The sequence below is a fragment of the Lepidochelys olivacea genome, assembly GCF_965140295.1.
Source record: "Lepidochelys olivacea isolate rLepOli2 genome assembly, chromosome: 11".
NCBI classification, from domain to species: domain Eukaryota; kingdom Metazoa; phylum Chordata; order Testudines; family Cheloniidae; genus Lepidochelys; species Lepidochelys olivacea.
The window spans coordinates 20,803,518-20,815,527 of NC_140421.1; the positions used below are offsets into that span (position 1 = coordinate 20,803,518).

The following is a 12,010-nucleotide window of genomic DNA, read 5'->3' on the forward strand; positions in this document are numbered from 1 at the left end:
TTCCCTATGAGAGGAACTGAAGGGCCAAATCTCTGGTTGGGGTAAGTTGGCATGGCTCCATTGACCAGCTGGGGATCTGGCTCAAAGTCTCACTAGATGTGATATGTGTCTCAGGTAAGCTGCCCAAATGAAGCATTTTTCTGATTGCAGTGCGGAAAGCCTTGACTGGATGCTTCCATACTCCAAATACAGCCTTGAGCTGGCTGCATGCCATTTTCGCCTTTGAATCTGCCAAAATTAGTGTGCTTTGGCCATTGTGTCATTATTTTGGATTTACTGTCCTGACACTAACTGAAGTCCAGTTCCGGTAAAAGTTTTCATTCTGCCCTTCAGTGGGTATACCAATTGATGCTCAGCAGATCACTAGGTAGACAGATGTAACAATATATCTGCCTCTATGAAGGTCCCAATGCATACAGCTCTCCAAGAACATGTTATGGATTTGGGACACTGAGGACTTTTGTCCTTTTATTCCTCTGAAGGGTAGCATAGCTCTAGTTTTGCACGAGTCTTAAGCTTTAGATGTATGTGTTGCTGAGCTTTTTTATGCACATTGATTTGGCTTTGTAAACAAGATAACTAATTTTATGCCTAAATAACGTAAAACAACAAATTCAGTTCTACCTTGGGATGGGCGGGCCACAATATGTATGTAAAACCACACACATCTTGCTAAGAACACTTTTTTTGTGTCCTAAAGATTTCCTTTTACGGATCCAACATGGTCATCCCGTTCAGATGAGCATCCAAACTTTTGGATGCTTATCCAAATCAAACCCTTGTGAGGACTATGCATCGCTAGCTCTAGCCTTGCATGTCTTCCTGACAGAGCTGCTAACCACTTTCTCAATAAATTATCTTTCCATATGGTAAAAATAATCTTGTGGAAAGCTCTAAGGGATGCACTCCAGGAGAACAAATTGCTACAAGACACAGAAGCAGCTGCAAATGTAATTGGGATGGGTGTGGTGACAGTTGTTTGCATCCATAATATTCTCATCCTTCTACACCGCTGTGGTGATGTGAGTTACCTAGCTGGTGCTAGCGTCAGACTGATGTGTGCCTATATAAATATGATTATTTGAAATACAAGCATTATGGATTAGAAAAACATAAAGTAAATGAACAGCTGTATGACCCTGGAGCTTTCCTTTAGTTGTATTATGGCTTTAGTTCTGGAACATATCCAAATATATTTACTGATAATTTTAGAGCTATTGAACTCAGAGACCATCCCTACTTACAGTACTAGGCTATTAAAAATGGGAAAGATAATGAGATACTGAATGACCAAGGTGATGCAATGGACCAGGAAGAGAAATGAGCATTCATGTCAGTATGTAATATATTGAAAGTCTGTTGCATATTCATCAACGTTGTCAGATGAGTAATTGTAGTTTGTTACCTGGCAAGGTTGACCGTGCTCTGTCTCTAGCAGTCTCCTTCTCAGGCAGATAAGTTGATTTCCAGGTAGCTTACTGTGTGCACAGCTCTTGAATAAGAACTTACACCTAGGTCTTGTCTGCTCTTCTTGGATATTAATGATCTCATGGTCATTTTAATAGGGGTAGGGGATTTTCCCCTAACATTCCATGTCCCTTATTCTTTAGTGTTCTAATTGTCTGCTTACCAGCTGGCAGTTTCCCTCGAGGTATTTTCATTTCAGTGGTAATGGGCTGCCTATATGTATGTAGTTTATGTTGTGTTACGCAGTCCTTCAGAACGAAAGGCATTATACACATAGTGTGTGTACGTGCAGGTGCATGTGTGTAAATTATACATCTATTGATTTTAAATAGATTATTCCACTAGGAGCTGCCAACGATAAAGGTTATGGCCAAAAAATCATACTTATACTGTTGCAAATTGCATTGACTTCAGTGGCATTGCATCACTATATCTTAAGTAGAATACAGTAATACTTATTCTGTCTGTGCAGCCTTTTAATGCATAATATGTGGAATATCAAGGTGTATTCTCTGCATAGATTTTATTCCCATTTTTTTAGAAGTTTTGGGTTTGGAGAAATTTTCCCTTCATTGTAGACTTTATATTTCATTAAGTCATTGAGGCATTGTGGAAATGTGTATATAATTTGTTTTGCTCAGCAGCTTTCTTGTCATGCATGAATAAGAGGTGACAGAAGATTCTCTTATACATTTATGTTTTCCTCTGTTGATTGGTTTTGCAGCGTCTGTGCGTACATTATGACCAGTCAGTTAGACATGTTTTCATTGCTGTGAGTGGGCTAAGCCTTTGTTGATGCTTGCTGCAACTCAATTTATCTTCTTCTGTGCAAAGAAAAAGAAAATACAGGCAATCTTGACCTCTGGTAGGCTTACAGCATGAGTATAAGAACTATTATTGTCTTTAATATGTTTTCTCTGTTATGCTTTCACTTTAAGAATAAATGTGCTCGGTTAGAAAGAGCTGTGTGGTAACTGGTGACAGCTGGCAATTAAAGCTGATCATAGCCTTCAAAAAGTAAGCAGAGTGCAGACACTGTCTTGTTTAGGCAATTGGGTTTGCTGGTTTTATTTGCAAACATTGGATCAAATTCTAGAGTCCTTTCTCAAGTAAAATTCACAAAGAAGCCAGTAGATGTTTTGCCCATGAAATGAGTAAACACTGAGTAAGGACTTTTGGCCCACTCTTCAGTACATACTTTAACTCCTACCCAGATGGATTCTTGCACACGTTGATATATACAGATTAAGGGACAACTTCCTCCCATAGATGCTCAGAATTCCTATTAAAGTCAATGTAAACAACCACATCTGTACATCTGAGAAGAGAATGTCGTCTTTTAAAAAGGGCTTTGCCATGCACCGTGAATAAGGGGCAGCACTTAGTATTGCTGCCCCAGGAGCAGACAGGAACAAGATTGTGAGCCTCAGATGCAATCTTGTCCCTGTTTTCTTCTTTGCTCCGGGGAATCCTATATCTGGCTCCCCTCCACGCATCAGTGGCAATGATTGTTCCCCTCCCTCCTGTGTGGGAAGGGAGACTAGCAGCACTGCAGAGATTGTTCTCCCTCTTGTGCTATGCCCCATGATATGAATATCTGGGAAAAAGGAGTAAGGTGGTACCGTATGCTAATTTACTCTCCTGCATGGGCATGTAGGAGGAGTCACAACTGAGACCTCCATTTCCTTTTCCTCTGTCCCAGTGATACAGTGTTCAATCGGTTGTGCCTAATGAATGGAGATATTCCTGACAATATATTACAAATTGTCAAAAAGATGACTTGGTGCAGGTATAATTTGGTAAACTACCTGCTTCTACAATCTAGAAGGCTCTAATTTACAGAAGCCCACATGGAAAGGATGGGATACAATAAATGAGTGATTTACACAATATTGCAGTGGTTAGCAAAAGGCTATTTCACAAACCCACATGTTCACATTTCCAAATTAGTTTGCCTCTAGCTCTCAGACTAGCAACATCCTCATGATATCCAGAGGGGAGGAAAGCAAAGTTGGAAGAATAAGACTGAGTTATATTGTATGCAGTGTTTTGAAAATAAATCCTGCCTGCAGGAACTATTAGAGTGAAGAAAAAGTTGTCTACAAAGATTGGGACCCAAATGTGCAAAACCTCAACTTCAGTGTGATGACTCATGTGATGTTATGGGTTTGCAGAGTTGAGCCCCAATTTTTCTACCAGACTTCATAGAAGAATTAGAAATGTGTAGAATTTTGGGGTGTCTCTATTTTTTAAAACCTGTCTGTCCAACTAGCTATCTAGATTTGACAAGTGGCAACATGATATACTGCTAAGAGAGATATTAGAGTTCGGGTTGCTAATTTGTTTGGAGTTCCCAGCGTAGGGGTGGAAGAATGTTGTGTTGTTCTCACATGAATTTCACTTGCTGATGAGCTCCAGAGGGAGCTGTGTCCAGATTTTTGATTCAGAAAGGAAAATGCCAGAGGTGAGTTAGAGGGTAGATTAAAAAGGATAAATGGAAATCTCTCTTTAAAGAAAAAATAGAGGATCAAGCCTTTTATTGGTTTTAATTAAGTTAGCATTATTTTTAAAGTAAGCTATACAAAACATAGGTAATAAATATCTGGAATTCTACAACATTTTCATTACTGTTAATTTCTGTAAGGTGTCAATATGAATAGTGTGTTTAAAGCCCCCAGGAAGAAAGTGAAGTTCCAAGATTGTTTTTACATGGCACTTTCCTTAAAGGGAAATAGAACAAACCATGAGTTGCTTTTCTTTATTACTGAAGCAGCTGTAAGTGTGTTTGATGTAAAGCCGATCACGAAAGATATTTTATTTAAAGGAACTGCCAGTGTTTGCCTCTTTATACTGAGTAAGACTGATTGTACAGAATGGAATTCTCACCCAGTGGGAATACAAAGTTGCTACAGTTACTGATCCGTAACTGTACATTTTGTTGTCAGGTCTGACATTTCCTCACTCTGTTTGTGGGTGTCTGGTTTGCATAATCACTGTGCGGTTGTCAGTAAACACAGGTGCAAATCCTTGTATTCAGCTTTCAGCCAATGAGAACTGTGTGATTTACATAGCTGTTGTCTGCTTAGACAAAGAACAAACATACACTCACAACTTGAATGTCTTTCCTTTTAAAGTAAGGAAAAAAGAAAGAAAAGGTCGGAATGACGGAGGCATGGTGCATCCTCTCTGTCTAACAAAATGGTAGCTGTCAGGCAGACTCATTTAGGAATGCAAAGGTGTAGAACACTGGAAGTGAAATAATAAATTTGGTAACTATTCAAGCCATAAATAAACTTGTATTCAATTTGCAAATATGTCTACTCTGATTGGCTGCTATGTTCCCTCTCCTCTCATTCTCCCCTTTTACTGAAAATGTGAAGCTGCCAGCAATAAATAAGGCCACTTCCTTCTCAGTCCTTCACCTGAAATATTCACAAGAAAAGGAAAAATGCCCCAAAGCACCCAAACAGGGTGTGGAGGTGCCCAGAGGGAAAGTGTTCTCAACGCAACACTGTTTGGACTCATTTTCATCTTTGCCTCCAACCTTTCTTCTCTGCAGACCAGCAAGACCCTTGTTAACATCACAAGAATACTGACTTCCCCATCTTCTTTCAGTTATGAAGAGAGAGAGAGAGAGTGAGAAAGTGTGTGTGTGGGGAGCTTTACTGAGCACTAGAAAAGGGAAAGGCAGAAGAAAGCGGAAATGAAACAATTTAATTTACATTCCATCTCATTTAATTTGTTTTAGCATCTTTTTGCAGCTTTTTCTTATCTTACATTTACATTTTGACTGTTTAATTTAAAATTTCAGTGGATCTGGGTAATAATGGTACACTGGGTTAATAAACATCTTAGCTGCCAGCCTTAGAGTTTGTTCATTTGGGATATGGTGGTTATCTAATCAGCAGAGAACTCCTTCAAGTTGCCATTTAAATAATTTGATTTAGAACCCTACTGTATATTCATCTTGCTGGACACTGACATGTTTCAACTGATACAAATAATATTTCCTCCTAGAATATCCCAGGTAGTTACTCACTACACACAGACTAAGGGTAGGATATCCTTTTCAGACTAGTGTGACACTAGTTTAATTCTAATGGAACTATTCCTGATTTGCACCAGTGTAAGAGAAAGAATAAAGTCCTAGGAATAGATCTACTCTGAGAACTTGGGGGAAAACACTAATAGCCTGGAAGAGTTTAATGTAACTCTGTTAGTTTATATTAAGTCTGTAAGGCATAATTAAAAGGACCTGATAGCGTGACATCCAATGGATGGTTTTCTCTTAAAAATTCTGCTGATGTCATAATTCCGAATTTTGGTTGAACTGTTTTAGCACCAATCAATGTGTTCTCACACATTCCAAAAGAACTGATGGCATTTAAGCCAGCAAGCAGACAATTCTCTCACCTTGCACAATTGACTTGAAACTGACATGCATGTAGGTCTTGATAGTCTGCAATTGGGAATTGTTATATCGCTAACCCCTCAATTAACTTATTTTCTAGTAACTCATTACAGCCTTTCTATTGCCATATAGTTATTCCTTTCCCTTCATTCTTTGTGTAAGGATATCCACTGGCTCTATGCAATTACTATAGCAAGTAATAAATCCTGAAAGAAATAAAAAATCCTCACCCAAGGCACAGATGGATTATATCCTCATCTCAGAGGCACACAGAAAAGCCTGCCAAAGCGTTAGAAAACCCTCCCCACCAAACATTTATCTCCGTGTTTGTAATGTGATCTTTCCCTTTTCTATTCAACCCCCCTCTATATTCTTAGTCCCACCTTCCCATACAGCACCTCCAATTAAATAGCCACTTTGAGTCACTGAAATGACAGATTTCAGAGTAGTAGCCGTGTTAGTCTGTATTCGCAAAAAGAAAAGGGGCTCCCCACTGTATTTTCCACTGAATGCATCCGATGAAGTGAGCTGTAGCTCATGAAAGCTTATGCTCAAATAAATTTGTTAGTCTCTAAGGTGCCACAAGTACTCCTTTTCTTTTTGAAATGACAGAAGTTCTCCCAAGCAGATGATTCTTTGTTGGGGGAGGGGGCCAGGAGCTCACTGCTGCCATCCCATATTTGGCTGGAGTCTAAAAGTCCTTTGGTCAGGTGGCTGGGGGCTCACTTCTCCAGATACTCCTCCTGCTTTTGACAGTTAAGACATTCAGTCAGGGAACAGTAAGCATACCATGTGTCTTAGGTGACCAGTCAGATGGCTCAAATAGTTGAATACAAAGAATATGTGAACAACCCATAGGTCCATATGTATTTGTAACACCACTTTATTGAACTATTATAAATAACATATTTATAAAATGGTGTGCAGACCTGTCTAAATGGGGGAAAAAAAAACACACCAAATGTGAATCCCGTTAGCAATCAGTGACCATTCAGCAGCATGTAAGTATGGAAATAATTCCTTGTACTTATTTCTGTATTCCTCATAGACAATGAATGGTCCTTAATTCAATCTCAGAGGATATTAAACCAAATAAAACAGACAGTTAATTGCTGGTTACTGGAGTGGAATGGAGGAATGGATTTTATTTGGCTAAAACGGGACAAGAATATTTTGATAGTCACTGAAAATTTTGTTACGCTAGTTAGTGGCTAGCCAGGTAGGCAGCAAAACTTCGTACACTTCTTGAAAAGAGCTTAAGTGGAAAGAAACTATTGTGTGGGCTGGTAGCAGCTAGACAACTTAGGAAAAGACTTCCCTAAAGCTGCAATCATTATCAACTGCTTTTCTGCTGATCTGTCTTGAGCAATGGTAGCGTACTTTAAGCTAGAAACAGCACTTTTCTAATGTACTCTGACCTCAAAAACAAGATGCCGAACATAAGATATCCCCCCACGCCAATCTTCCCTCCAGCTTGTTCCTGCCAGAATAGACTTTTCAATTGTATATTTTGCAGCCAGGCAGGAACTGTGCATCACGATTCTCTCAGCTGAAGGGAAGCAAAGCTGCAGTATGGGGACTGAGAGAGCTGTTGTTGCTGGAAGGAATTTTTCACTGGCTTTTTGTCCCTGTGTGTGTGAAAAATAACGTGCTCTGAAAATTTACAAGTTCTTCCTGCCAAAAGCAGTTGTTTTCACAGTTCTCATTTTGCCAATTTCAACCTGGTTAAGGGGAAAAAAATAAGTTTTCACCTACCTACCTTAAGCTCCTTGGATGACACATGCTGGAAAGTGCAGTAGAATCAGTAAAAATGCCAAAATAACAAATTACCCCTTAAGAATAAAAGCCTCAAACATGAATAGCTGTGTGGAGTTGAAGAGACATTTGAAAGTGATAGGAGCAAAAGGAAAAGCAAAAAGCATTATTAACCAACTATATTAATTAAGTTAGAAGGAATGGTGTTTTGACATTTTTAGGATCCCAATCAGCTGCTATGGCTTTAGCTTTAATTTTCTCTTGCAGTAAATTTAATGAAAAATAATTAAGTCATCTCAGAATACTGACTGTTCAACTCAATCTAACTGCATTTAAATTTAGAGATAGGACTCCAGCAAAACACTTACTCCTAATGTTTGCTTGACATGATGGTATTTTCATTAACCTATCGGTACTGAATGCAAGCAAAGCTTGGGAAATGGGATGCTCTGTCTTTTGTACATAGGCTACTGATATACGTGCCATGGTATAAAAATCGAAGATTAGAGCATTAATACAAGTTAAATGTTCTATTTAACATGCATGGGAGGGAAATACATCCCTAGACAAAAACACATATCTGAAGCAGAAGATGTTCGGAAAGAAAAAGGGAAATTATATAGCTTACTTTTCTGACACCTTCTTCCAGCATAACCCTCAGGATAGGTGCACACATTATTTCTCACACAGTGGCCACCATTCTTACAAGGAGGATAGCAAAGAGCTAACAAAGTGAAAGAGAAGAACTTTAGGTCAATTTAGCATCATGATTTCAACATTTTTAAAAATTGGATTGAAATCAAACCCTGTAAATGTGCCACTGTCCTTTGAAAAACAAGATAACTCAATGCAAGAGAGTTGTTTAACTCATCCCAGTGTTACTCTCCCAGTTAAGAGTGGCAATTCTGTTGGAAATGCAACCTCTGTAATCTCAATGGGAGTGGGGCATTCTCTGGTCACTGAACAAAGGTGTCAGGTTCCATTAAAGGTCCTGGCCTCCTTTGATTGGGGGCAGAGAAGGAAGCATCACTTGCGGTGGTAGCTGGAGGAGAGGCTAAGGTAAGCAATTGTCCATGGGTGCAACTGCGGGTGGGTATATGTGCCCTATCCCTTCAGATGGAGTCCTCTTTCATGCCTGGATCAGGGACAACCTCTCTGATGGGGGAGAGGATATATTTTTGGCTCTTGTTAAGGAGGGAATTGTTAGCTATCTGGGAATTTGATTGTGGGTGGCAGGAGGCAACCAAGGTAATTGGTGGCACCTTCTTGTGGCAGGTGTCTGGTGCTTGTTGCATAGGAGGTCTGGTTCCCTGGTAAACCAGGGTTGGAAGTGGATTGAGGGAAGGCATCCCCTAAAGAAACTGGAGAATAGGGTTGGAGGAGTGGGGTGCTGATAGCAGCCCTCAAATATTTGGAAACAAGTATGGAAGGAATTATAACCTGCACTGTTATGAATTACTGCTGGATAGTTCCCAGATGAGTTAAGTTAATAATGCAGCAGCCTAAATAAGCCCTTGAATCTTGTCTTTCTTCCTGTAAGTCTGGGAGAATGTACTGGGGGGGGGGGCGGGGAGAGGGAGACAAGCTTTGCTGTAGCAGGATGCTACATACCTCCCCTATCCCTGCAAACTAGAACCAAACCACAAGCAGTTCCAATGCTCTCCAGTGTGAATTATTTGGGAAATCAATAGGTGCTAGAACCATAGTAATTTTATGGGTGCTCATCATTTTAACTCCCTAAGGCAGAGGCCATCCTTGAGGAGATGAGATTTTTGACCCTTTTAAGAACTTTAGCGTTCTTGAAAGATGCATTTTTGTGTAACCCTACAGAACTCTATATGTATCATGACAACTAATGGAAGCACACAAGCATATATCTTGGTGCGCTCAGGTCTTTGTCAAAGGAAGGAGATAAGAGAGAAGTTTTAACTATTGATCCACTAATTGCAGCATCAATGGCCTATGATCTCTGCCTATTAGCAAAAGTTGCACTCTGCTGCTGTCTGCAGAAAATGTTTGGCTATCTAGCAACTTTCAAAATGGAACAAAGTATTGATGTGCAGAAAAAAGGTTTTTGTTTGTTAAATGTCACAGAAATATTTGTACTTTTTGGTTTGAGACGCACCTTGCTCTAAACCAAACTCACTATAGAGTAAGATGATGATCCCTTTTTTTGAAAAACATAAATACTTGTCAGAGCAGAGCTATATTTTAAAGTTATTAATTAGATGTTAATTTTGTCATGACTTGCTCTAATTAATTTCAGATGAATTGTTTAGTTCTCAGCAATACATAAATATTTAGTCCAACATCAACTCCTTGAAAAAAAACCCGCAGATTTCCAATGTACTATAACAGGAAAATGGCATGGATGGAGTTGACAAAACAAATTCCTTTGTATAATACGTACTGCATAAAGTCAGATAATCATTTAAATAGACTTTATCACTTACCATATCCATTAAAGCCTGAATCTACTATCCATGTGATATATTGAACTTTCTTACCAGTTTGGCACTGGGGTCCATAGAAGCCATAAGGACAAGCACAGGTATTTGGGTGTACACAGATTCCACCATTTAGGCAAACAGGGCTACAGATAGCTGGATATAAATAGAAATTCAATCAAAATCAATTACTCTCATTCTTTTAGTTTTAAAATATTAGGAGTTGGGTTCTCTTTGCTTCTGCATAAATCTGAAAGATATCCTAGCACATTTCATTTGAACAGAGGTTTTCTCCAATGCTAGCAAAAAATGTCCCATTTGTCTAGCAGGTCTGCTGTGTAGTGTATTGGTTGTCCTAGCAGTGGCTGGATTTCAGTGATGCCTTAGCATAGCTTTAAAACATTTGGGGATCCTGTGGATATACTTTAATAGTTTATTTCAGATGTCTATCGATGATTTGCGCAATTCATTTGCTTTGACTTTTGTATCTTGCCCAAGATTTTTAAAGTTTATACTTTTTCAAAGTATAGTGGCTGTTTAAAATAGCTTTCCCTCTCTATCTCTTTTGTCTTTCTTGTTTCATAAGAATTACATTATTGCAAGTGCAAATGAAGAAATTAAGGGTCACTGGGATATTTCAGATTAAATTAAATGCAGCTGTATAAGGCTGGGAAAATATGAAACTATAGTTTGGATGAGAGGCTACCATGGCTTATGAAACAATCACCTACAAAATCAAAATGTGCATTCTCCATCAGTAAAGGCATTTTCTTCTTTTACACTTACATGATCAGTACTAGCTCCTCATTTCTTTTTTTATATTAATTCCTTTAGTAATTCCCAGTATGATCAGCATTTTGGGCAAATCACATGGGTTTCAGATAGAGAAATGAATGCACGAGACACCAATGCTTTCTAAATGTTTACCTGTTTCACAAGAAGGACTGCTCCATCCAGTTTTGCATTTGCACTCATCTGGTGATACACATTTCCCACCATTACGACAATGTCTGTTGCATATCACTGCAAAATAAACAATTGATTTCAAGAGTAAATTTAAACATGAAAAGGATTAGGGTCAGATTCTGCTATCAGTAATACTGATACAAATCCAGCAGCAACTAAGAGTTACACTGGATTTATGCTGGTAAAACTGCGAGCAGAATTTGTCCCTTTGGGTTTTTTTTAATCCTTCACGTTTTTGACAAAATCTTGCATCCAAAATTCTCAACTTTTATGTATCTCAACTATTCTGCTGCAGAGCTAAAATTATTTTCCTGTCAAGGCAACCTGATATTTAAATCAGATGCAAGGACTGCAGTTATGAAACTGTAATATATGTTTTGCGATTCAACTAATATAGAGTGTTTTGAAGGCTGACTTCCGCCCCCCCACCCGTGTGTTCTATATGTTGAACCTATTTTGTAACTTATTTTGCACAATGACATGAATCTTAATGGCTAAGCTTGCCTGTTTGTATTCTCAAAACTTAGTATTACTGTATTCACTCACACAACCTTGCATTTCACAATCGTTACTGTAAATAAAGCTTTTTTGACCATAGGTGCTTTTATGTAACAAATGTGGATACAGATGTGCCTAATTTTACATAACATAAATGTACTTTTGGAAAACATATTCCAAGAAATGGTTTAGCCAGTGCATTAAATATATTTTACTTCAATTTTCTTGCTCTATTCAATCATAATTTTGAGGGAAAATATAGGCTTTTTGTGTTTTATAATTTTCTGCAGGTGCCAAAATGGTGGTGAAAGACTAAATTGACTTATACATACTTGTTTCACATCTAGGACCAACAAATCCATAAGCACAGGAACAGCTATTCTGAGCCACACAGGTTCCTCCATGCTCACAAGGTGGATCACACAACACTGTACAAATCACAAGTAGACAAGCAAAGAAAGGAACA

General features: G+C 38.6%; 1 protein-coding gene across 1 annotated transcript in view; it reads right to left on the bottom strand.

The window, feature by feature from the left end:
• Positions 1 to 12,010, bottom strand: part of LOC311528189 (von Willebrand factor D and EGF domain-containing protein-like) — a 284,287-nt gene that overhangs the window by 24,082 nt on the left and 248,195 nt on the right. The window contains 4 exon segments of the mRNA XM_084642898.1: positions 8,262 to 8,357; positions 10,141 to 10,236; positions 11,008 to 11,103; positions 11,877 to 11,972. Coding sequence (XP_084499024.1) covers positions 8,262 to 8,357; positions 10,141 to 10,236; positions 11,008 to 11,103; positions 11,877 to 11,972 — 384 coding nt within the window.